This window comes from Eretmochelys imbricata, chromosome 1 (assembly GCF_965152235.1).
Source record: "Eretmochelys imbricata isolate rEreImb1 chromosome 1, rEreImb1.hap1, whole genome shotgun sequence".
Classification (NCBI taxonomy): Eukaryota; Metazoa; Chordata; order Testudines; family Cheloniidae; genus Eretmochelys; species Eretmochelys imbricata.
Window position 1 is genome coordinate 57,019,925 of NC_135572.1, and position 26,993 is coordinate 57,046,917.

At 45.9% G+C, this 26,993-nt stretch overlaps 1 protein-coding gene across 1 annotated transcript; it reads left to right on the forward strand.

Moving 5' to 3' along the window:
- The first annotated feature begins 309 nt into the window (after nt 1–309).
- TMEM272 (transmembrane protein 272) lies at nt 310–26,538 on the forward strand. The gene is made up of 4 exons (XM_077806801.1): nt 310–367; nt 18,069–18,128; nt 22,596–22,678; nt 26,176–26,538. Exons 1-4 carry the CDS (start codon nt 310–312, stop codon nt 26,536–26,538), a joined length of 564 nt encoding a protein of 187 aa, XP_077662927.1.
- The last annotated feature ends 455 nt before the right edge of the window (nt 26,539–26,993 follow it).

A 26,993-nucleotide genomic window follows, 5' to 3' on the forward strand; every position in this document is an offset into this window, starting at 1 on the left:
CTCCTCTTACACCCATGTCACACAGTTGATTTCAGTGGCATTATTCCTGATTTACACCAGTGTAATGTGAGAGGTGAATCAAGCCTTTAACATTCGGTTTGTAGTGGGGTTAGATTTGCTAGTATGCTCTGGCTACTTGGTTCTGCTCCAGCAATCTGGGTGTGCGGCTGCTTTGGGTGGCTGGGGTAGGTGCAAAGCTGCTAAAGCAAAGCAGTGAATCTGACCCATCGTTTCTAGTTCATTAATAAGTTGTTTTTATTGTAATACCCTTATTTCTGTCTCTAGATTTACACCAGACAGTGATCACCAATGGCTGCTGGCCTGGAGAAAGCTTGTCACCGGTGCATATCTAAAATTGCTAGCAACGGTAAGTCACAGCTGTAGAAATAATCACCTTCTATTACTTAAACGGCCCTGTGGTTACTACAGTTAGAAAAATGGGCTAATACCAAGTTCATTACAAGTTAAGGGCATGAGAGTTTAGGCAGCCGTACCACCTTCTGCTATGATCTCACCAGAACTGACAAACTAAGGGCCTGACCCAAAACCCAGATAAGTCAATGGAGGCTCTGGGCATAGGATCAAGCCCAAATGGTCTACTCCTGCCTGGTGCAGAGTAATGACAACTCCTACCTAAATCAATTAGCACCTCACAGGAGGGACTCAGCATGCTGCAAGATTGGGTCCTAAACACAGGTGGTCCTGGTCCTTACATAGATGGGAGAATGTCAAACTTCTGATTCTGCCTTCTGAGTCAACACTAAACCAACGTACCAGCATGGTGTTAAGAGGCACATTGGTACTCCAGATGTGATTGTAAAACTGAGGTCTGGGTATGGAAGAACCCATGGCCACGCAAGGCATATTAACTCTAGTGTCCTGGTCAAATTAAATATTATAAATACATTCTGCCTAACTAATTTCCCCCTACAATTTCCATTGGATGCAGTACTTTTCTTCCCGGGCTGAAGTATTGTTGTTTGTGTCTGTTTTAGAGAGACAGATTGACTGACAGACGTTCTAACAGTTGTATGTATAAAGCACTCCCCTGCTGTGGTGCTTGCATGGAAATCGAAATCACCTTAACACTTTACAATGTACTGCACTGAAGAGCCATATCTAATGTAATTCTTTTCAAATGGGGTCCTACACATGATTTGCTGTAGATTTACAATGGAGAACACCTATAGAAAATAGTCCAGGTCGACATCTTGTGGGAATGAATCTCCTACCCTGTGACTTCCCCATAGCAAAATCACAACCAGCTTTTGATCCAAAGTACAATGACCAGACTCCCAAAAAATCACATGATATTAGACTCAAACACCTGCCAGGACAAGTCTCTCTTAAATCGTAAGCCCTTTGGGAAAGGGACCATCTGTTTGCTCCATGTTTGAGCCACACCTGGCACAATGTGGTTCTGATCCATGTCTGGGGCTCCTAGGCCCTATGGTGATTTTACTAACACAAATGGAGGATTTCTCCAATATAGCCCTGTTGGTTTTAAAGCCTTTAATTGCATAGGCCCAGGCCATCTGTAAAATGGCAGAATGATTTTTAAGAGTGTCAAAGTAAAGATAAAGAATATGGAGGGGGGTATAATGTGATCTTTGCTGCTCCTGAGTCCTGTGAGCAGATATGCCACTGTTCTGCGCTAGCAACAAGCCCTGTCAAAAGCCATGGTAAGAGGGTGATCACAGGGTAAATAAGGTTGCACTTGTACATTTTATGAAAAATTTTTTCCTCACAGCATAAGACCCAACTCATGGCATGGGGGTGGCCAACAGGAAAACCAAATCCTTAACCTGGCTTCTGCTATGTCTCTGTGTGCTGTGCTCCAAATTCCTAGTGCCTTTACTTTAAACCAGGGGTCTCAAACTCAAATGACCACAAGGGCCACATGAGGACTAGGGCATTGGCCCGAGGGCTGCATCACTGACACCTCACATTGCTGCCCCTGGCCCCACCCCCTAGTCCACCCCTTCCATGAGGCCCTGCCTCACCTCTTTCTACCCCTTCCCTGCCCCCATTCCAACCCCTTCCCCAAAGTACTGGAGGAACCAACTAGGGGCAGAGTTCTTCCTGACCTTCTGCTCACAAACTGGGAAGAATTAGTAGGGGAAGCAAAAGTGGATGGGAACCTGGGAGGCAGTGACCATGAGATGGTCAAGTTCAGGATCCTGACACAAGGAAGAAAGGAAAGCAGCAGAATAAGAAACCCTGGACTTCAGAAAAGCAGACTTTGACTCCCTCAGGGAGCTGATGGGCAAGATCCCCTGGGAGAATAACATGAGGGGGAAAGGAGTCCAGGAGAGCTGGCTGTATTTTAAAGAATCCTTATTGAGGTTACAGTGACAAACCATCCCAATGTATAGAAAGAATAGTAAATATGGCAGGCAACTGGCTTGGCTTAACAGTGAAATCCTTGCTGATCTTAAACACAAAAGAAGCTTACAAGAAGTGGAAGATTGGACAAATGACCAGGGATGAGTATAAAAATATTGCTCAGGCATGCAGGAGTGAAATCAGGAAGGCCAAATAACACCTGGAGTTGCAGCTAGCAAGAGATGTTAAGAGTAACAAGAAGGGTTTCTTCAGGTATGTTAGCAACAAGAAGAAAGTCAAGGAAAGTGTGGGCCCCTTACTGAATGAGGGAGGCAACCTAGTGACAGAGGATGTGGAAAAAGCTAATGTACTCAATGCTTTTTTTGCCTCTGTCTTCACAAACAAGGTCAGCTCCCAGACTACAGCACTGGGCAGCACAGCATGGGGAGGAGGTGACCAGCCCTCTGGAGAAAAGTGGTTTGAGACTATTTAGAAAAGCTGGATGTGCACAAGTCCATGGGGCTGGATGCATTGCATCCAAGAGTGCTAAAGGAGTTGGCAGATGTGATTGCAGAGCCATTGGCCATTATCTTTGAAAACTCATGGCGATCCGGGGCGGGGGGGAGGGTCCCAGACAACTGGAAAAAGGCTAATGTAGTGCCCATCCTTAAAAAAAGGGGAGGAGGAGGATCCTGGGAACTACAAGCCAGTCAGCCTTACCTCAGTCCCTGGAAAAATCATGGAGCAGGTCCTCAAGGAATCAATTCTGAAGCACGTAGAGGAGAGGAAAGTGATCAGGAACAGTCAGCATGGATTCACCAAGGGCAAGTCATGCCTGACTAATCTAATTGCCTTCTATGACAAGATAACTGGCTCGGTGGATGAAGGGAAAGCAGTGGACGTGTTGTTCCTTGACTTTAGCAAGGCTTTTGACACGGTCACCCACAGTATTCTTGCCAGCAAGTTAAAGTATGGGCTGGATGAATGGACTATAAGGTGGATAGAAAGCTGACTAGATTGTCTGGCTCAACAGGTAGTGATCAATGGCTCCATGTCTAGTTGGTAGCTGGTATCAAGTGGAGTGCCCCAAGGGTCAGTCCTGGGGCTGGTTTTGTTCAATATCTTCATAAATGATCTGGAGGATGGTGTGGATTGCACCCTCAGCAAGTTTGCAGATGACACTAAACTGGGAGGAGAGGTAAATACGCTGAAGGGTAGGGATAGGATACAGAGGGACCTAGACAAATTAGAGGATTGGGCCAAAAGAAATCTGAAGTTCAACAAGGACAAGTGCAGAATCCTGCACTTAAGACAGAAGAATCCAATGCATCGCTACAGACCAGGGACCGAATGACTCGGCAGCAGTTCTGCAGAAAAGGACCTAGGGGTTACAGTGATGAGAAGCTGGATATGAGTCAACAGTGTACCCTTGTTGCCAAGAAGGCCAATGGCATTTTGGGATGTATAAATAGGGGCACTGCCAGCAGATGAAGGGATGTGATCGTTCCCCTCTATTCGACACTGGTGAGGCCTCATCTGGAGTACTGTCCAGTTTTGGGCCCCACACTATAAGAAGGATGTGGAAAAATTGGAAAGAGTCCAGCAGAGGGCAACAAAAATAATTAGGGGACTGGAACACATGAGTTATGAGGAGAGGCTGAGGGAACTGGGGATGTTTAGTCTACAGAAAAGAATGAAGGGGGGATTTGATAGCTGCTTTCAACTACCTGAAAGGGGGTTCCAAAGAGGATGGCTCTAGACTGTTCTCCATGGTAGCAGATGACAGAACAAGGAGTAATGGTCTCAAGTGGCAGTGGAGGAGATTTAGGTTGGATATTAGGAAAAACTTTTTCACTAGGAGGGTGGTGAAACACTGGAATGGGTTACCTAGGGAGGTGGTGGAATCTCCTTCCTTAGAAGTTTTTAGGTCAGGCTTGAGAGAGCCCTGGCTGGGATGATTTAGTTGGGGATTGGACTAGATGACCTCCTGAGGTCCCTTCCAACCCTGATATTCTGTGATTCTACTGCTACTCTAGCAAGAGCCCACACTGAATTTTAACTCCTCCCCTGAGGAGATACCAACTGCCTAGGTGAAAAACCCCACCAAGTTACAGAGGGCTGTCATCTAAGTAAGGGCCAGGCCAGACTTGACCTAGGTCGTAAAATCTGACAAGATCCCACTCTGAGGAAATAGAACTGTAGGCACCATTGCTGAGTCAGATTCTCTGTTCCCATCTCTTCTCTTTGCATTGCTTCAGTGACACAAAGGGACTAGAAAGCAGAGACCCGTCCACACTGACTGGCTGAGGATTCACTTGGTGGGGACAGTCCCCAGCTCACATAGAGCTTCTATGTCACTCCCACCAATAAAGAGCATAAGAAGTAGTGAGGAGAGTGTCCAGAGCACTCTGTGCTCTGGCTTTGCTTATTTCATAAGTGGCTGCTTGGGAGCTATGAACATCTGGCACAGTTTAGAGAAGCCCCCAGACTGCTCTAAACTCCACCAGGGCAGTGGCTGGTTCAGAACTGCATCAAGAAACAAGATGCTTCAGCAACCTGACAGCTCTCCACCTCTGTTGCCTCCTGTGGAAACCATGCACAGCAGAGAATCTTGGCCATTATTTTTACCCCTCTCTGGATTTCAGGACACAAAGGGCAGAGGCAGTGCATTGTCAGACTTCTGTTCTGACCACAGAAACAATCAAAACGTTACTATTTTCTGCTGGTGTTATGGTGCCACCAGGGCTTCGGGGTGATTGATGGAATAAGTTACCCTTTTTAAAATTAAAAAATAAGTTTGATTCTAATCTCACATATGCTGGCTTGAGTCAGGAGTAACACCACAGAAGTCAGTAAAGTTACCCCAGTGTAAAGCAGCTCAGAATCGGGCCCATTGCATTCTGGCACTGCAGTTGAGTTGAGTTGTCAGACTTCCTCCATCTTTACTCTTCTAAGATGTGGCTTTTCTTTATATTTAAGTGCAAAACTCAACCCAATCTTAACTATGGGTCAGCTGTGTGACTGGTGCCTCCAAAATGGATTTTTCCATTAATTAAAACCCAAATGCTAATTAATCTCAACTTCACATTTCTCATTGCCCTTTAAATATTTTTCAGAAAGCATTCATGAAGAGGCCAGTTCTGATGCCAGATATAAACCTAATGATTTAATGATCTTTAAAGGGTTAGCATACCAGCACAGCATCTGAAATTCCTTTTTTTTTTTTTTTTTTTTTTTTGGTACAATGCATTAGGCTCAGAGCATCAAGGCAAACTGTAGTTAAGTGGCCAAAAGGAATTAGAGCTAATTTTCAATTTCAGTTGTATTGCAAAGCAAATGGATGATATACTGTAGTTCTTCATGCGGTTACTGCTAAAATCCTGTTCAGATATAAGATATATAAGCATCAATCATAGTGTGATTTTTAGCAATTAAGGGGCTATTACTATAGAACAAACAACCTTTTATAGCTAAATGGAAACTGGCTGTCCAGTATTAGAGTTGCACTGTCAGACACTGAAGCGAGGATGGTCAGGCCTACTGGTTGAAGCCAAGGGACAGGCTGAATCTGGAGTCAAGAACAGGTCTGGAACAAGGCAAAAGTAGGTCCTGGGTTGCTAGGGTGGGGCAGGCTGAGGCCTGTGCAGTTTGTCACCACTGTCAGGCAAATGATTGTTCTGAGCCATGAAACGACTTTGAACAGACTCAGCTGCTGTTTTCCCCTATGAGGCTTATATGCCTGCCCGGAGAGTCACAAGACCAGCTCCTGGCTTGGCTGGAGCCTAGCATAGGAATGACTCATCCCAGCAGGAGGCTTAATCAGGTTCTAGTTCAGGGATGACTCCTTACCTCACCTGCACTCTTAATGTAAAGAAGATGCTTTTATTATTGCGTTGCAGAGAGATGTGTTTAATGTCAGGACAAACTGATACACATCATATTCATAGTCATAGATTCCAAGGCCAGAAGGGACCACTGTGACCATCTAGCCTGATCTCTTATATAATATATACCATAGAACTTCACCAAAATAATTCCTACAACATATCTTTTAGAAAAACATCCAATCTTCATTTTAAAAGGGTCAGTGATGGAGAATCTGCTATGATCCTTGGTAAAGTGTTCCAATAGTCAATTACCTAACTGTTATAATTTACACTTAATTAAGAAATCCCCATTGCTACAATATGGGCAGTTAAAATCTTCAGCCCCCTCAGTGGTCCTTTCACTGTTCTTTCCTGGGTGACAGTCCATTCTTGAGCTCAACCAGGAAAAAAAGGTTAATCAAACACTTGCCCTTCCATCTTCATCAATACTAACAAAGTAGAAGCAAATGTCCCCTTGTTTTGGTTTAGTGAACCCTTGCTTTACTTCTCCACAGAAAATAAAGGACAATTAATGTCTTCAGGAAGGGAGAAGAGGAGCATGAGGAGCTAGGAAATTGGGCTGTGGAAAAATCCATACTTAAAAAAAAAATTTAAAGGGCAGAAAGCAGGCTTCTGAGTTTTGTTCTTCCATTGGGATGGCAGGGTTGCCAGGAAGGTTGAGAGGCCCAGCTGTGGATTTCATTTACTCTTTGTCCGAACCTAGCCAACTGACAATAATAACACCGAGGTTTAGAACGAGTGTCGGTATTTTTATCCCAGACTCACCAAGGAAGATCAGCTTGTGTCCCAGACATGCAGCCAGTTCATCAGTCCTGGACTTGTCGTTAAGCTGTTTGAAAGGATATTCCTGTCGTCCTGCTTTTGAGTCCATTTTTTTTTAAGGGATCTTTTGATGAACAATAAACTTAATTTAGAGAGAGGCTTAAAATCAAGAGACAGGGAGAACCAGAGCCTCCAGGGAAAAGAGCATCATTTCAGAAAGTACCGGTGCACTGTTCATGGCACAATCTAATTTGGGGGAAGTTCTATGGCCTGTGACATACAGCAGGTCAGAGTAGATGATCACAGGGGTCCTTTCTGGCTTTGGAATCTATGACTCTAATCTCATCTAGCATATTTATGAGACACTCCTCACCATAGGATCTGAGCACGTACGTTCAGAGGTGGGCCCAGCTCGTGTCACCTGGCATATTTAGATAGCCTGCAGAATTATGTGGAAAATATGTGCATGATTTTAGGGCCCAAGCCTGTAAATACTAACACAAATTATGTACAACGAATTAAATTCTCACATATGCATACCCCAGTATAAGGCCTAACTGCCACTTAAGTCCCACATACACATTCAAAATAAATCATAGAATATGAGGGTTGGGTGGGACCTCAGGAGGTCATCTAGTCCAACCCCCTGCTCAAAGCAGGACCAATCCCCAATTTTTGCCCCAGATCCTGAAATGGCCCCCTCAAGGATTGAATTTACAACCCTGGGTTTAGTGGGCCAATGCTCAAACCACTGAGCTATCCTTCTCCCCCCAATGCCTAGGCTTCATGCTGTCTCTCTGCACAGAGGTGAATTTCACCTGTTGTGACTACTTATGTATGTAAAATCACATATTTGCAGGATTGGAACCTTATCAAACCGATTCCTTTTACACTGTAAAATGATTGTGCTGTTACATATTATCATAGCGTTATGTAAGTTTACAGGTGGAAAAGACCTATTCGATTTATGAATCCACATTCCTTCCAGTGTAGGACTGCTCCTTGCAGGATATCCTAGGATGGTTTTTCTACTCCACTTTTCAAGTGCTCAAAGGATGGAACTTCTCAACTTCCCCTGCAAGACTATTCCACTAGTAGATCTCACTATAAGGATGTTTTTCTTGATTTCCAACATAACCTTTCCTTTGCTCAATTTCATCCCATTTAGGGTGACCATATTTCCTAAAGTAAAAACAGGACACCTGGGGCTCGCCTAAGCCTGAACTGCCACCCCCCACAGGGCTCACCAGAGCCACACACCCCCTCGAGCTCCATGCCTATGCCACCAATGGCTGGGCCTAATCCCCGAACCCCCGCTGGCTGGGAATGGGGCTGACTTGGGTGACCAGATGTCCCAATTTTATAAGGACAGTCCCAGTTTTTGGGTCTCTTTCTTATATAGGCTCCTATTACCACACCCCCCCCCCCAATCCCGATTTTTTCACATTTGCTGTCTGGTCAACCTAGGGCTGACACACACATCCCGAGCTCAGTGCCCCGTACAGCCCACGCCTGGGGCTGACCCCCCACCCCAATCCCTGAGCTCCATGCCACCCTGGGCTGGGGCTGACCCCCTGACCCTCCACCTCTGAGATCCACACCGGCTGGGGCTGAGCCCCATGCCACCGGGGGCTGACCCCTAAGACCCGCTGCCTGGCACCTCACATCGCTGCTCCCCCCGATGTTCCTCTGCCCCAACCCTGGGAGGTGCACCAGACTTTTTTTGTAAATTGGGCATATGTTTGTTTGCTCTTGACAACTGATCAGTTGGGAAGAGCAAACGGGACAAATGTCCATTTTTGCTTTCTTTTTTTTTTTAAAAAAAGAAGTTGGGACGGAGCTTAAAAACAGGGCTGTCCCAGCCACAATGGGCTGTGTGGTCACCCTAATCCCATTTCTCGTACTGTATTTATACCTCTAGGACCACCCCAAATAGCCAGTCTTCCTCTTGGGTGTTTGCGCCCTTCAGAGACTTATTGTATCTCATTTGGTCATTGCTTAGCCAAGCTAACGGGATCAAATTCTGTACCTCATAACGTACTCCCTTCAAGTTTCCTTGCTGTCCTCCTTTGAATTCCATCTGATTAATTGACCTTTTTCTATTATTAAAATGCCCAGAACTGCATGCTGTATTCTCAGGTGCCCAACACAGTGACAGTTGTGCTGATGTTTTTTGTGGTGTGGATATATGTCCACTTAGCATCTGTACTGAGACCACTTACTCATTAAACATACACCACTAAAACAGTCAGCAGTGGGCAGTGAATTGGGTCACGGCCATCAGAGGATAGGAGCTCAAGAGGAAGGATGATTGTATATTTAAAACACAGACCCGGGATTTCGGAAATCTCTGTTCTGTTCCTAGCTCTACCAGGGTTCCTGTGCAACCTTTGACCAAGTCCCTTCACTTTTCTGTGCACCTGTTTTCCTCATCCAGGAAATGAGCATAATAAATACCTATCTCTCCACTGCGAGGGTAACTCATTAATTATATTTTGTAAATGAACAGCATGGTTAGTACGCTGGGAATCAGGAGACCTGCATTTTATTCCCAGCTAAGCCACTGACTTGCTTTCTGATCCTGTGTCCAAGTCTCCCTGTCTGTCAAGCATATTACAGACTGGTAACCTAGAGATTAAATCCCCTCAGCCATTCTCTTATGTCTCTGACTTAGTGCATGTCTACACTACAAACTTTTGCTGATGCAAATGACTTTGGCATACAGCTGCTGCAGTTAGTATATCGCTTGAGTTCTTCCATCAGCACTTTGAGTGCTCACCAGGAGTGCTTGTTTAGATGCACTGTGTGGTGCACCATGGGTAAGTAGTATCCCAGTGTGCCACCATCCAGCACACTGTGTTTTGGGAAGTTTTGGCAATGCATGGTGGGGCAAAAATGAGTAGTGCTGGGGTAACTGGGACTGATGGCTGAAATTCCCATCATGCAACCTTCTCCTCCCCATAATGCCATCTCTATCCCATCATTTTCATGCCTATTTTGAAAATCCCACAAACCCACGCAGGACTGGTTGCGATCCACAATCTCTGACAGAAGCATAGAGCCAGCACTGCTCTGCACTATTGTCATGAGTGTCCCAAGCACAGCATGCACGATCTTCCAGTCTTTGCAGAGCTGCAAGAAGAGTCTCAAGGAACCCACTGATTTCCTGGAGGGCAGATTGCTGTGGGACATAGACTGAACCAATTCAAGGTTGGTGGTGGTGTTCACAGAGCAGCTACAAATGGTGGAGCACGGCTTCTGGGCCCAAGAAACTAGCACTGACTGGTCGAATCAAATTGTAATGCAGGTTTGGGACGACAAACAGTGGCTGCAGAACTTTTGAGTGTGCAAGGTCACATTCCTGGATCGGTGTGCAGAGCTCTCCCCAGCCCCCAAGCAGGGACACCAAAATGAGAGGGAGCACTGACAGTGAAGAAGTGAATAGCGATCACACTCTTGCGGAAACTTGCAACGCCAGATTGCTACCGGTCAGTGGGGAATCATTTTGGAGTTGGAAAATCCACTGTCATTGTCATACAAGTGATCAGGGCCATTAATCATCTCCCGCTATGCAGGACTGCGACTCTCAGTAATGTGCAGAACATAGTGGATGGATTTGCAGCAATGAGTTTCCCAAACTGTGGTGGAGTGATAGAGAGCTCACACATCCCTATTTTGGCACCAGGCCATCTTGCCCCAGAGTACAGCAGGAGAAACTGCTATTGTCCAGTGGTTATGCAAGCACTGGTGGATCACTGAAGACGTTTCACTGCCGTCAGCGTTGGCTGGTCAGGGAAGGTGCATGGCGCTCACATCATTAAAAACACAGGACTATTAAAAAATCTACAAGCAAGGACTTCCTTTCCCAACTGTGGATTACTACTGGTGATGTTGAAATGCCAATAGTGATCCTGGGGGACCCAGCCTACCCCTTACTCCCCTGGCTCATGAAGCCGTACACTGGCCACCGCAACAGCACCAAGGAAAGATTCGAATACTGGCTCCGCAGATGCAGAATGACAGTTGAATGCGCTTTTGGTAGATTGAAGGGATGCCCGCATTGTTTACTGACAAGATTGGATCTTGGTGAGAAAAATATCCCAATGGTTATAGCTGCCTGCTGTGTCCTGTAAAATATCTATGAAGCAAAGGGGGAAAAGTGGACGCCAGGGTGGAGGCAGAACAGCTGTCTGCTGAGTTTGAACAGCCAGACACAAGGGCTATCAGAAGAGCTTAACAGCGCCTGCCTCCCTGCTCCAGAGTGGCAGTCCCCTTCCCTCTGCCCAACCTGGTTTCCCAACCTGGCTCCTAGTTCCACCTCTGCACTCTGCAAGCTGGGACGCTCTTCCCTGCCACCCTCTGGGACTGTCCCAGCCCTGCCATTCCTCATTCCAGGGGTAGCCTGAATGAAAGCGATGCCACCCAATGGAAGGTGAGCATGGCTTCTCAGCTGGCCAATGGGAGCTGGAAGTTGCTGGCCTTTTCCAGGTGTGGGGAAGTGGGGGGTGGGAAGGGATCTAAAACTGCAGGGCAAAGAGACCAGTAAGTCTGGGGGAGTCCTGACCCTGCACCCTAGCTCCCAGGGGGCCCCCCATGCCTTCAGGTCCCAGCCCTCCAGCTTCCTGGGGGGGCCCTCCCTGTGCCCCGCAGGTCCAAATCCCTCTCCATGCCCCCCCAGCTCCCAGTCCCCAAGCTCCCAAGGGGCTCCTCCCTGTGTCCCCTAGTCCCAGCTGCCCTCTATGCCCCCCCTGCTCCCGGGGGCTTCTCTCTCTGCCTCCAGGTCCTAACCTCCCAGTTCCCAGTTAAAAGCAAATACATAATACATTTATGGAACAGAAATTAAAGAAGAGGAAGGAACAGTCAAGTCTATTTTAGCTACACATGCATTAACTGTGGCTCTTACAGGTCAGTGTATGTGATGTGGTGGTTGTCCTTACTGTCCCCTGGTGTGGAGTGGTAGGGGTAGGGATGCAGACCCTGATGCCATGTGCAATGTTGAGGGGTGTGTGTACGTGTGTGTGTGTGTGGGGGGGGGGGGCATGGAGATGCTATACTGGAGTACTGCAAAGGGAGGTGAGCCCATGTTTGCTGAACCTGTAGGTTCATAAGAGTCTCTAACATCTGTGTTTGCTGTCAGAGAAGCCTCACTATGTCCTAGTGCATCTCCCTCTCTTTTTCTTCCTGGGCCTTTTTCTTCTTTGGTCTTTCCTTCTCCAACAGTCTGCAGTGTTTATCCTTCAGGCCCTCTGCTCACAGTCTGATGCAGCACTGGCTTGCAGGATCTTGTGGAACATGTCATCTGGAGTCCTCTTCTTTCTCCTCCTTATCTGGCTCAGGTGTTCTGTGGGGGTGGAGGGGGAACCCCTCAAGGCTGAAAAAGCAGCAGGCAGCAGCTACAGATAAAATACATAGAGGTACCGCTGTGGAAAGCGAAAGTTAAGATTCAGAACTCCCTTCCCTTGCTCCCCCTACAGCTTTTTACTAGACATGTTTATTGGTGCTTCTGCCTCGGAGTGCTTGGCACTGAATACTGGCACCATTTTCCGCAGGCAGTGGTGATTGTTACCCTCAGGAGGGAGATATCACCTTCATAGGCGCAGAGAGCACAGCTGCTGCTGGCATCCCTCAGGCCCGTATGCTGCTAGCCTGGGTACTGAAATGGAGCCATCTGAAGTTATCGCTGACTGGCATGGGAAAGTGTCCTACCTCAGAGGAAGAAATAAGGCTGCCATCCCTAGAAATCTTCAGGAGAGGATTGCAGAGTACTTCCATGAAAGTTTCATCAAGATTTCTCAGGAGGATCTCTGTGTACCTAAACAAACTGCTCTGCATGGCTCTCTGGCCTAACTTTTCAGAGGAAGTGAAGCAGATAACAACGCTACCTCCCTTTGTTGTACTGCCACCTGGTCTAGTAGGAGTAACTTAATGAAAAGTCGAGGGCTGCGTCCTGCTGAGTTGGGGGAGCCATCATTGTAATGGGAAATAAATTTACACACATGCCCAAGGTTCCTTCCCCCGCCTCAGGCTCGCCTGTGCTCAACCGCTAGGACTGTCTGGACTGCAGTGGAGTCTGAAATGGTCCTGCCTTGTGGTATAGCTGGAACCCCTGGCTGCATGTCCCCCATCCTCCTCCTCCTCGCTGTTCATGGCAGGGGCCTGTGACTTGGGCTCCTCAAAGGTATCCAGAGTGGTGGTGGTTGTGAGGGCGTGTCTCTACCAAGTCTGGCATGCAGCTCTTTGTAAAAGCAGCAGGTCTGTGGCTTAACACTGGATTGATTGTTGGCCTCACTAGTATGCCTGCCACAGTTCCTTTGCTTTTACTTGGCACTGCTGCTGATTCCAGTCCTACACCTTACCCTGCCGCCTCAATGCAGTCTTCTCATAGATGTCCACATTTCTAGGGCTGGTCCATAGCTGTGTTTGCACAGCCTCCTCTCTCCACAGGCGCCGGAGAGCCAATATCTCGTCTTCTCCAAGCTGGAGTGCGTCTGGCATGTGTAACGGGCATGGTCAGCTGGGAAGTTGCACACAACAGGGAAGAGCTGCTGGGTGTGGTCACCAAGATGGACAATCAAGAAAAGGCATTTCAAAAAATTGTGTGGCTGTTAAGGGGCAGCGAAGTTCACAATTGTGACCCGAGCGGTCAGTGTGGGGAACTGTGGGACAGCTGCTGGAGGACTATTAGGGTCAACACAAGTAACTCAGTGTCTACATTTGTGTGGCATCGACCTCTGTACGTTAACCATGGCTTAATGCCAAATGGGGAGGTGGCATTACGATATGAGTGTAATGAGGAGTCTACAACGATGGGAGACAAATTTAAGTGTAGACATATGTACAGCTAGGTCAACGCAAGGTGGCTTATGTTAACTTGACTTTGTAGTGTAGACCCGGCCTCGTATACACCATACACACACTCTTACACCAACTCCCACCCAGCAATCTCAGATCTTCATTCTAAATCCCTAACCTTGCTCTGGAGAATTGTTTTAATTACTGGGAAGCAATAAAATATTAATACAGGTATCTACACATTGTGCACCCAAGCCCCATTACATTGCTACTTTCCACAGTTACATTTGATGAGTTCATAGTGCTATAGCAAAACACTTAGGTAATTATGGAATTCATCTGGATGTTGGTGGTGTCCTGTCAAGGGGATCCCTTCAATCTCTTAGCAGATTGCTGCAGACTCCTATGAAAACAGGCAGCAGACTATCGAACAAACAGCACTTAGGAGTGATGGTAAAAGTATGGCCAGCAACATGACAGGTAAACACGGGACAGCTTATAACCTAGTCCACCTGGGTTCTTATACTACATGCATGTCACCGTGATATCTAAGAAAGGTGGGTGGATGGGCTGTGCTCCTCAGCCACTTTTGAAAATTCTGACACATACCATGAAGCAAACCATTATTTAGCTTGTCATTTTAGCACTGTATTTTGGATTTTTTTTAAAAGAAGTAAACGCTAATGGCTTGAGATAATGTGAAACCTCAAATGTTCTTGAAACTATCATGGTAACACAATAAAGGCTGAGGAGCCCACAAATGAATTGGTGTCATGTAAGTACTCCGTGGCAACCCATTTTCTTCACAGGATGAGAGAGAGGGGTCAGCTGTGTAGCCTAAGCCTCAGCATGTAACTAGAGACAGCAAAAGCGTGCTGGAGGAGAGGAGAGGGGAGGAATGGCAGGATGGAGAGCGGTGGTACAATGGCAACGCTAGGGACAAAGTAACAGCTTAGATCTCAAATCATCAGAGGGCAGAAGAGAAGGAGAGAGTCAAACAGGAGACAGATCAGAAACTAGTAACTCTGCTAGACAAAGGGTCAGAGTCATGGGTGGCACATGAACCACACATTTGGGGAGGCTAGCCCCTACCCTGCCCCTTCTACTCAAGGCCCTGCCCCAACTTTCACCTGCTGGGGCCCGAGGAGCTCCGGGCCCAGTTGGCCAGCCCGAGCCACTCTGCATGCCAGCCTGAGCTTCCCCGAGCCCCGGCCCCCTGGAGGAGCTCTGAGCCCTGCCACAGCCTGGCCCTGGGGCTGTGTTGGGGAGTATTAGCAAAGGTTTGGGGAGGCTTAGTCTCCCCCAGCTTCCATTACGCTCTGCCTACAGACAGAGTCACTGTGGAGCCTGAGAATTCAGCATCCACTCCCACAGTTCAGATTCTGCTGTTGAACACAAAGTTCAGAGAATGGGCAGAACCTAACCCAGCTGCTTCCTTCTAGTTGCACTTCCAGGCTCCCAGAGCATGAGCTCTTCCTAGTCATCCACTTCCAAACACAGCAGGCCCTCTCCACTAACGGGCTGTCTTTTGGGCCAGACACATAGGAACAAACTTCTCCTCCTCCCTGCAATCCAATGAGACGTTCCCAGAGTAAGGGGCTTTCTTGACTACCTGCCTCCCCACCCAGTTATCCAGGTTCCAGGTATGGGTTCCCTGAACACAGTTTCTTCTGGGCCAACCTTGGAAAATCAGGCGTCCAGTGAGTGTGCTCCCAGAACACAAGTTTCCTTTTCTTGCCACTTGCTATGAGGGGTCGGATCCAGAGGGTGAGTTTCTCTCTCCCAGGTATGAGGACATATGGACACCAACACAAAAATGTTGCCATTTCACTTCCATGAACTGTTGTAAAAACAGAGGTGTTCCCAGCTCTAGGAGCATGGCACTGTCTGCGCTACCTTTGCATACTGCAGTTAAAAAAAGATTTTCCTGGGCAGCTCAGCCCAGATCCACAAAGGTATTTAGGTTCCTAACTTTCCACTGATTTGTCCTAAGTCCAGCCAGGGGCAGCACAACCTAGACAAAACAGCCAGTATCTATCTGTGCCATTAGAGGAAAACTCCACAAGTATAAGGGAAAACAATCTTTTGTGCTGCTAGTGAAGTTTTGTGACTGGCTGCAGAACCCTGCCAATTGTATAGTCAATTGTTGAATGTCTCACTTTGTTAAACATGAACCTGGAAACATCCCCAGAGGGTGCATCTGCACCTCCAATGTGAGATCTCAGAGCATGAGGCTGAATGGGGCAATAATGAGGAAATAAATTCCCAGTGACTGCTTAGGGAAGAGAATTCATTAACTTTCTTTTTCTCTAGCTCTGAGTGGTCTCTGCTGCCTCTTTCCTCCTCCAGAATCAGGCTAGTGGGTAGGAAGCAGGCAAATACAAAACCAAACACCTGTCTGCCAGATGTGCAGTTGTGCACGTACACGTGCCCCGCCAAGCCATTTATAGAGTATACTGGAGTCTAGTCCAGCGGTTTTTCTTTGGAACTGGTCATAGAGAATATCCATTGCACATTTAAGAATCATGATTCTTCTTCATATGGTCCTCTTTATTCTGCACCCATGTGGTGAGTGCAGGAGAGGGCTGGGCAGGGAAAATGGCAGTGGGAGAGATGGCCTACATTCTGCTACACTAGTCATGCTACTTACTTACTTTAAACTCCAGACAGTTAACTCAATACCGAACACTTGAACTGTTCTCTCTGGAATATTAGGTCAATGGGGTTACCTAGGCAACTAGTAGTGTTCATGGGTACGATTTAGCGTTCAACTCAATTCTAATGAAAATCATTCTAGTGCATTAGAATAATAATCTGGGTAATGGAACAGTGAGAGGGTCCTAGTATAGAACTTGGCATGCAGTGAAGTGCAAGATTCTGTGCAAAATTGTTTTAATGAGAGGTTGTCTATAAAGGCTGTTTGAAAGAGCTTAGCCAAGTGTAGGCCTCTTTGCAGACACCTGACACACAGGGAGAATTTCTGCACTGGGCCGTGTTTGAGAAAAAAAGAGAGGATGGTGCAGAAAAAAAATGGAGGGGGGATGAAGAAACAGAAGTGCTTTCTTCATCTCGAAATACCTTCAGCTAGTGGATATGTTACATACACTATGTTTGGGGCTGAAGGAGTGACGTGTAAGAGCTCAGACCTTAGTACACAGCTAATAAAGTTAACGTAGTGTATGGGAGGTAGCATTGTCCAGTGGTTAGAGCCCAGGACTAGGAGTCAGGAGAGCTGCGTTCTGTTCCCAGATCTGTTACTGCTCTTGATTGTTATTACACCTTTGTGTCTCCAGTTCTCCTTCTGTGAGATAGCGATAATAATTCTTACCTTCAGTTGGAAAGCACGCTGAGGTCTGTGAATCGGACATGCTATATAATACCTATGCATGCCAGCGCAGCTGCTAAAGGTGCTGGGGCTCCATCCTCCCTGTGCACTGAGACATGAGGAGGGGGTTTGAACTAGCAGGGCTGAGCTGTGCAAAGCTACCTGGGGACTACGCCCTACAGTTTGCTTTGTGTGGGGCTGGTCCCAAACCAACTCGTGAATGTATACTTCAAGGTTCAAATTTGGCAAACTTGGACCTCCAAAGGAATATTAATGTTCCTTCTCAATGGCCTTTTTCTATCCTTCGAGCCACCTCTATGTTCTTTTAGTGCTCTTACTCACCACTGGGATCTATTTGCAACCTGAGCAACATGTAACCCTTGGAACTCCATAACAACATTTTTACAGTTACTTTGCAGAGCAGAATTTCACTTTAACAATGCTGAATGCCCATCATTAGGCTGCAGAGTTGACCCCTATTGATAAGAATAGGGAGAGATCACACTTATCTTGCTGCAATTGTTTCTGATGTCTTGCACAGATAGGCAGACACTGCTGCATTGGGATGCATGTTGAAAATGTTTGTTACCATTACAAAGGCTAGAAATGTAATATTTTGAAAATGAATGCTTGATTTTTGCAGAAGATGATGAAGCCACCACCAGTGCTGGTATGGTGCCTGCTCTGCAGCCCACAGAGCTCAGTGAAAGGAATCCAGGCCCATGGTGAATAGGCTATCACTGGCTGCTCCAAGGTAGTGAGCACTTTACGTGTCACTGTAAAATTCAGTGTCAGCAGATGAATTACACCACAACCCAGTCATCACTGATTCCACTCAATCCAAATGAAGCTCTCATTGCATTGGATTATGGACACTCCTTGTCCACACACGTGGTGCAAGGGGACATATTAAACAGGATGTGGTATCTTTTGAAATACTGCCAGCTGAATAACCCACCATTCTTGTTTCTTTACAGCATGCTTTATTTTTGGGCTTCTTGCTTTCCTTGCTTTACCACTATCCATGACTTTTACAGGTAAGCTGGCTATCAAAGACGTTTAAAGAGAGAAGCTTGGTGGTACTATATAGTCATATAGCAATGCCACCTGTGACAAGATTACTTTGAATCTGACAAGTGTACCTGACTTTAGTGATGTCACCAAATATGGTTGTCCACGTCATACACTACATCCTTGTCACTACATCTGTTTGTCCACATCATAAAACCACCACAGAGCTTGCTATGGTTGTTGATATCTGCTTCGGCGATTCCTTGAGCTGGCATAAGGTATGCCGATCATTGTCAAAGCAGGTTGGCAGAGTTATGTGGGAAAAGCACACTGAATGGAACAGTCAGACTCATAATGATAAACTCCATCCCTTCCACTATTATTTTTCACCCTGTAAGCTTCTGGGGTGATATCCAGGCTTCAGATGCACGACTACAGCAGCCATTTATATGGGGAATCAGGAATTCTGGCCTTCTAATCCCAGTTCTGACAACGACTCTTTCTGTAGTTTTGGACAAACCATCTAACCTCTTTTCCTAAATTTCTTCATGTATGAAATGTGGCTCTTTTAATTTTCTTATCTACCTCACAGCAGTGTCAGAAAACTTAATTAATGGCAAAATACTTCTGACCTTACCCATTTGGCAATCCTGTTGACTCCAATGGGATTATTCATATGACTTAAGCAGGATTTGGCCCAGTTATTGGAACCTGAGTTGAAGATGAAAAGCACCAAATAAGTGCTAAAATAATACTAATACTGATAATAAATAGCAAGAAATAGGTACAAAGGCACTTTCACCCAGAACTTGTATCCTGAATAAAAGACATTGTGCAAGTCATTGAATTGCTTGTGAACAAAAAAGAGGGCATTGTACGGTATATGTCCAATATATGAATTCACCTCCAAACAGCCAGAAGAGTAAACTGCTCTTTCTGATCCACTGCAGTTGAAAAAATATTCATTTCAAACACAATTCACATGCCTCTAAGTATAAAGAAGGCTGGGTATGGCTGGACTCAGGTCTTACTACAAACTAAACAAACAAAAAAGTGAATGTTGCTCTTTCCTACGGTGGTTTGGTTGCACTATAGGAATAATTTCACAATTAAAGTACTTTTATGAACACTGAGAAGTATGAGTGCTCCAATACCTTCTTTCAGACTCTTGCTTCTTGGTCTATTTTAAACAAGGAGACTATTGGTTGCAGATCCATCCCCAGACTTAGAGAGTTCAATGAGGACCTGTTCTGATTTTTTTTCTTGAATGTACAATATGGATTTAGTCTCCCACAAGTAGGGACAGACCCTGTCAGCTGGAAACCAAATCTGAAAGATCCTCATTCTCTACCTTCATTGTCTCACCAGCCTGCCTTCTTTGGAGTCAGGACGGAAGAAGGGGAAAGTCTGTCATAACAAGAAACAAGCTTATTCTGGAGGAGCTTGTCAAGGCTCCATAGTTAAAGTTAAGTTGAGTTTTCACTTAAAGCAGGGACTCAAGTAGGAAGAATGGCCTAGTAGATAGCACCCTAGACTGAGATATAAGAAACCTGGATTCAGTTCCTAGTTCTACCACAACATCCTGTGTGACTATGAACAAGCTTCTTAGTCTACCCTGCAGCTCAGTTCCCCATTTGTAAAATAGAGATAGTGCTTCCCTACCTCACAGGAGAGTGATGAGGATAAAACCCTGTAGTGAATGTGAGGGGCTCAGATACTACAGGAGTGAGGGTCTAAGAAGCCAGGGCAATAGCTATGTTATGCATGAACAAGGCATCATTTCCTTCCCAAAATTACAGTACTCACTCTCAGAGTACTGAATGCAGGTATGGAAATGCACAATTCAGGCACCTTAATTCAATCTTTTAGTGATACCACAAGGGAAAGAAAATGTGTCTTCAAAAGTCAATTTAATCTAATCTGGGAACATATACTAAACGCACTGATCGTAGCTGTATGGCTATTGCATGGGAGGGCAAACTACAGCCCGCGGGATGGATCCGGCCCATGAGTGCTTTCAATCCAGCCTGCAGGATTGCCAGCCCTGCGGTGCAGCAGGGATAAGGCAGGCTCCTTGCCTGTCCTGGCCCCGCACCACTCTCAGAAGCGGCCGGCACCATGTCCCTGCAGCCCCAGGGAGCGCGGAGAGGCAGAGGGCTCCGTGCACTGTCTTCACCTGCAGGCACTGCCCTCTGCAGCTCCCATTGGCCGGGAGCGGGGAACCACAGCCAATGGGAGCTTTGGGAGTGGTACCCACAGGTGAGGGCAGCGCAAGACGGAGCCCCCTGTCCCGTCCCACCCCCAGGAGCAACTGCCATGCATCAGTACAGGGCAGGGTTTGCATTGTTTGGATGCCTCAGTTGTGCATTTCTGTTCTTAAGCTGTCTGGATTTCTTTGAGTTTCATCATAACTCTGGGTTTCCTGGGTTTGTACTAATTATTTTGGGGGTAATTACCACATTCCTGTAATGTTGTTTTACCTTTAAGTTGCTGATATATGCTCTTAGGTTTAGTTATCCCTGCACACCCGTATTTGTCTATGAGTTTATTTAGATTTGATTGCTGCTTCGGCTACCAGAGGTTCCAGCACCAAGGCTCTGTCATGGAGTCTTGGTGCCATCAGTAGCTAACAGAATCAATTGGAGGCAAGGGCATGGTTAGAGCAGTGAGGATCTTCTTCTGGTTAAGATGATGGTGCCATTAAACGTTATTGCCTTTCACTCTGGGTGTGTCTGCACTGGAGGTGTGATTTTCAGCTCGGGTAGACTTGCCCACTGTAGCTTTGCTAGTAGGCTAAAAACAGAAATGTAGCCATGGTTGTGAGAGGGGCTAAGCCTCCCTCCCAAGTATGTGCATAGAGTCTCAGATGGGATTGTGCTTGGGCAACTGGCCCGTCCCACTTCTTGCGCCACCATGGCTACACTTCTAGTTTTAGCATGGTAGCTCGATTAGAGCTAGCCCGGATCTGTGTACCCAAGCTGGAAATTACACTGCCAGCTCCAGTGTAGCCATAACCTATGAACCAGATCCAGCCAAGGGTCTATGCTGCCCCTGGCCTCAGCTCTATGCCCACTGGGTATCAGCACAGCCCAAAATTGGGCTGTGCTACTGCAGAGACTATATGTCCCAGACAATCAGGAGATGCATTGATTCAGCATATCTTAAAAACTTATCCTGAGCTCCTATATAGACCTGGCTATCACCTAAAACTGTTGCCTACCCCCAAGGGAGAGTGGTGGTGGGGTAAATGCGACAGGGCTGCAGGGACCCAGGCTAGCGCAGGGAGGTGTCATTTACACCATGGCATAATTTACACATTGGCAGCCAGCCTTCAAAAATGGAGTGGGGGCTAGAATCTGACCTTTTATTTTTAATACCCCCTTCTAGTAATAGATTTTAATGTATGAAACTTCAAAGTGAAAATGTGGCATTTATTCTTTGCGATTAGCCTAGAGCTGGGGGTAACTTTCCACATCAGACACAGATTCCTTTTTTCATGACTTGCTGAAATTAAGAGAGACTGTCAGTGTTGTCACAGCGTTGTCACAGGATAATGGTTCCCGACAGCTACAGATCTGCAAAGGCATTTTAAGGCAAATTAAATGTCAAGGCAAAATGCAGACATTTATTATCCAAGCAAGGGACTCAAATTCTCTGATAACATTCTGTTCCAATGATCTCTCACAATGACTTGATTTCTATTGATCCGACTATTGATGTACATCCAATCATTTTGGCCCTAGTCAAAGAGAGAATTTCTAGATATTTATCTAATATTAACAGATCTGTAGCTATGCAAATAATAGTGCAGATCAATATTCATGAAGAACAGCCAATAATTCCTACCTATACAAATTTGAGATCTTTTCAACCACTTGGTTATTTATCTACTTTCAAATTTTAACAAGTAGGAATGAAAAATTCCAAAAAGCAAAGCTAGAGATGGAATGACCCTTTTGATCAGAGTCCATCTCCCTGACCATGCAGGATTGTTCCTGACAGCACATTTCCCGCGCTTTGTCCAGACTCCAGTGGAGCCCTGGGAGTGCTTCCAAGGTCCGAGGGTCTTGGTTCACAGGCTGCTGAGGAGCTGGACAGACGATCTGGCAGGAAACAGCATAGGGTCCATCCGAAGTTTGTTGAAATTGAATTTTTCTGACCAGCTCTATATTTAATAATACACTTAAAAAAAGATGAACAGAGCCACAAAAACATGCACCTGGCTCAAATGAGTAACCCCATAATCTTGATATTGTGACCTTTGTTCTATTTCTTCCCTTCCCTGCCTTTTTGTTTGTTCATTATCCTCATTTGTGTTGTGTCTGATGCAAAGCCCATTTAATTCCGTCCCACGGACCTTCATGTTAATTGGATCAGAAGCTTATGTGTAAGCACCACACTGCACTTACTGCATCTTTATTTTTTTCTGTAAAGCATATACTGGCATTTTGGCCACTTAAGGTAATAAACTATATTATATTTTTGGTACTCAGGAATGAAGTTTTTGGAAGACTGCCCACTTCAACCACTAATTCCCTTATATCTGTTGGTGGGTGGTGTTGTCGGCAGTTTAAAGGTACTGTGCATTGTATATGAAAAATGTTTTACGTGTCAAGACTTTGACATTACAAAGTATATTTCAAGTGAGCTGTGTTCAGACAGGATACTTAATAATTTACATTAAATTCTTATGGTTAATTGAGAGCTAATGTCAAGGCAACTGCGTGTTATCACAGGATAATAATTCCTTCCTGTACCACAGAATAGGCACATTAATCTCCAAAGCAAGAGGCATTGCTCCTGTAGAAATGTTCTGCTACAATGATTTGATTTCCATTTTATCAAATGATAGCTCTAGAATGAATAAATGAATGTTAGCACAGGAAAGTAACAACTTCTCACTATACAGTACCATGACTGCCCTGCTGGTGCATTCAGGAGAACAAAGTGATTGTGTATCTCAGCCAATCAGAGAACATCTGAGCCATAAGAGGACAATGGCTTCTGGTTGGCCGAATTTTATTTCTTTTATCAATGAGGACAGGTGAACCAGGTAACAATCTCAATGGCTGGCACAGATGTAAGTGAGTAATGTAACATCACATGCTGCATGTAAATGATGCTAAAACTTTGTAAGGTTGGAAATCCTGTACTAGTGGTCTGATCTCCCTAGACATAGAGGTGAAGATTCTTGCCCTGAAGCCTCTCCAGGAATTAACTGAAACACTTAAATAATAGCTAGGTTAAAACAGGTAGCTTTATTTAGTCAACAGGACGTAACAATCAGAGTCAGCATCTGTTCTGAAATGTATCTGCCCCTGCTTTGGAGGCTGACCGGAGAGGAACTCAGCTGTCAATGAGCCTTATTCACCTTGCCCTGCACTGTATGTAGTTATTCCCACCAATGCAAAGTGGGCATAAAATACTACCAAATCAGAACGGTTGCATTTCACACACTCCATGCACTCACTTTGCACTGGTGGAAATAACTACACCAGGTGCAGGGCAATAATGAATCAGGCTCTATCTCTTCTAACAATCCCCCCAACTCCTCAGACCCTGCTCCTTCTCTTGAGGAGACACAAACTGAACAAAAAAAATAGTGAAGCTGTTTCTCTGGTCTGAGCTATTCTACAAGTCTCCTTGTGCCAGTGTGTGGTTGTCTGACAGGGTTGTCCTGGTAGTTGGATGACATCCCAGGTAATGATGGAGACTGTAATGCTGTAACACAATCTATAACCATGTAGGGCCCTCTACACTGCAAACAAAAACCCATGGCAGACACCCCAACTATGTCACAAAGTTGCTTGCTAGCACAGGTACGGTTGTCGTGTAAAGAGAGACTATGGTATGGTATTCCCAATTAACTATTCCATTTAGTCTCCCTCACTTTTCCAGGGAGAATCTGATTGAGGTAGGAGTCCCCTGCTGTGAGAAACTAATGTTCCAGGCAAAGGAAGCCTCTCTCCTGAAGTCAAGGCTGCCAGGCTCTTACCTGAGAACAGTAGCATTGCATGCTGCTACACTCCCCTTATGTATGTCTCTTGCCCCTTTTTTGTGCCAGGATCAATGAAGAGGGAACAGGCAGAGAACCCTCTTGCTAAGAGGTCTCTACACACCCTACACTTGCCCAACATAGATTCAGTATGTGGTCCCACTAATGAGAAATGAATAGGGGCTGTGGTCAGTATCTTCAGCAAAATAAGTGAATGGGAAAAAGAAAGTACTTAAGCTTGTTAGAAATCATTTGCTGTGCATGAATTCCACCAGTTAAATGCTCCGTCATTTGATTGCTCAGCTGGACTTTCCTGCAGCGATAGCATAATCAGAAGGTTAGATTAATAACAGCTAAGTTTTCCTTTGGGAAAATTAAATCGGAACGGGGAGTTTTTCACTGTAATGAACTGAGACCCTCATCAACAATGCTGACTTCCACAATTTGATATGATTGCTTGACACTCTCCTAATATTGTTGACCAGAGATTAATAAATATTTTAATTAGTAATAAAATTGTGTTATCCATTAGTGATTAGCCTGTCATCAATTCTCATTAAAAATGACCCTATACATGGGTCCAATGCTGCTCGTACTGAAGTCAGTCAGGGCTCTGCCTTTGGCTTCATTAGAAGCAGGATTGGGCCTATATTTTGTAATGTGGTGACCTACTTGATTTTAATAATTTGATTAGAATAGTTCATGTTTTAACATAGTCCCTCAATAGCACCTTGTATATCAGCTTAAATCCAGTTGGTTCAATTCCATCCTCAGTTATACTCATGCGTAAGAACATAAGAATGTCCATACTGGGTGAGACCAATGGTCCATTTAGCCCAGTATCCTCTCTTCCAACAGTGGCCAGTGACAGATGCTTCAGATCAAATGAACAGGGCAATATTGAGTGATCTATCCCTTGTCATCTAGTCCCAGCTTCTGGCAGTCAGAGGTTTAGAGACAGCCAGGGCATAGGGTTGCATCTCTGACCATCTTGGCTAATAGCCATAGATGGACCTTGCCAAGCTGTCCTGCAGTGGCTCAAGAGCATAAGTACCAACCTCAGGGTAGACTGTTAAGAACCAGGGCACAAACCTCAAATTGGTGGTGAATTCTATACTTGGGGCTCGTCTACACTACATAGTTAGGTCGACATAAGGCAGCTCATGTTGACCTAAGTATATCAGTGTCTACACTACAGCCTTCCTCCCACCAATGTAAGTGCCCTACTACACCAACATAATAACCCCACCTCAATGAGAAGCATAAGGCTTATGTCGGTGTAGTTAGGGTGATGCAGTGTCTGTGTTGTAGGCTGGAGCACCCACAGAAAAAAATTAACAGGTGCTCAGCACCCACTGGCACCAGCTTCCTCCAGCGCCTCCCATCTGCCGGCGGCCCTGCTGATCAACTCCTCCCCCTCCCACCCAGCATCTCCCACCCACCATGATCAGCTGTTTTGTGGCGTGCAGGAGGCTCTGGGAGGAAGTGGGAGGAGCAGGGAGCTCAGGGAAGGGGAGGCGGAATTGGGCAGGGCAGGGGTAGGAAGAGGTGGAGCGGGGACCCCTGCTGATCAACTCCTCCCCCTCCCACCCAGCATCTTCCACCCACCATGATCAGCTGTTTTACGGTGTGCAGGAGGCTCTGGGAGAAAGGGGGAGGAGCAGGGAGCTCAGGGAAGGAGGCGGAATTGGGCAGGGCAGGTGTAGGAAGAGGCGAGGCGGGGACTTGGGGGAAAGGGTGGGGAGGGGGTGAGGGTGGGGCCTGAGGTCGAGTGGAGTGGAGTGGAGTGGGAGCTTGGGGGAAGGGAGCAGATGGGGACAGGGCCTGGGGCAAAGTGGGGGGTTTACTACCCCTGGGCCTGGACGAAGCTGGCACCTATGTGCCACATTATTGTTTTAATTTTGCTGGATGCTTTTATAGGGGCCAGTCCTGACCATTCTGCGTCGTTCTTCAGAGGTGCTGGGTGCTCTCTGCTTTTGCTGAAGTCCATAAGAGGTGAGGGCTCAGCACCTCACAGAGTTGACCCCTTAAAGTCAGTGGCTCTGTTTATTCACTTTCTTTGTCTCTACAACATACAGGTGACTCTTCTGCTTTATGACTCCACCAGGATGCGGCAATTGCTTTCCAAATCTGTCGTGATTGATGATGACGACGATGATGAATATCCATGGCGGCAGAATGCTCACAAATACTACATCCATCTTACGCTCAGCCTCTTCCTCTTTATCTGGTTCATACTTGGGAACTATTGGGTGTTTTCTGTCTACCTGCCAAATTTCATTCCACCTTTCCACCAGCCCCAGGATTATTGTGATAAAACCCTGTACATTTTTGCTGTTGGAGTTCTTATCATTAGCCATACTGTGCTGTTTTTGCTTATCTTTTGTAGCTTCTGTATATATTGTTTTTCTAGGCAAAGATATGCTGCAGAAGATGATTAAAAGCCATAGAAACTAAACCACAGCTGTTAGGTAAAGGGTGTCCAATGAAAACCAAAAGGCAATAATTTACCAGTGTGTATGTATAATAGCAGCCAACTATACTGAGGAAATTGTGCAAGCCAGTGCCATCTGGCTCTCTTAATATAATACATCATAGTAATGTAAAATTTCTGCTATAGATGGCAAGCTGCTCTCCCGCTAACTTTTACATCCATTTTTTTAGGGGTTTCATTTGAAGTGTCGAAATCAGCTGAGAACTGCATACAGAAAACTCCTCTCAAACCTTATTCTTAGACCCTTAGGGATTCTGTTTTAGCGTAATACATTTTCCTCTCAGTTTGTATAGGTAGCATGTGGTCTACCGCCATGGTATCTGAGCACCTCAATATCCATTAGCCTTTTGAGGATGTATCATTGTCTCTATTTTATAGATGGGGAACTGAGGCGCAGAGAGA

What these genes read in the sequence shown, in the direction of transcription:
- TMEM272 (XM_077806801.1), top strand. Translation starts at nt 310, where the DNA reads ATGGCTGCTGGCCTGGAGAAAGCTTGTCACCGGTGCATATCTAAAATT. An exon ending in ACTATCCATGACTTTTACAG is followed by an intron (nt 18,129 to 22,595) that starts GTAAGCTGGCTA and finishes TTTGGTACTCAG; the next exon opens with GAATGAAGTTTTTGGAAGAC. An exon ending in GTGTTGTCGGCAGTTTAAAG is followed by an intron (nt 22,679 to 26,175) that starts GTACTGTGCATT and finishes TACAACATACAG; the next exon opens with GTGACTCTTCTGCTTTATGA.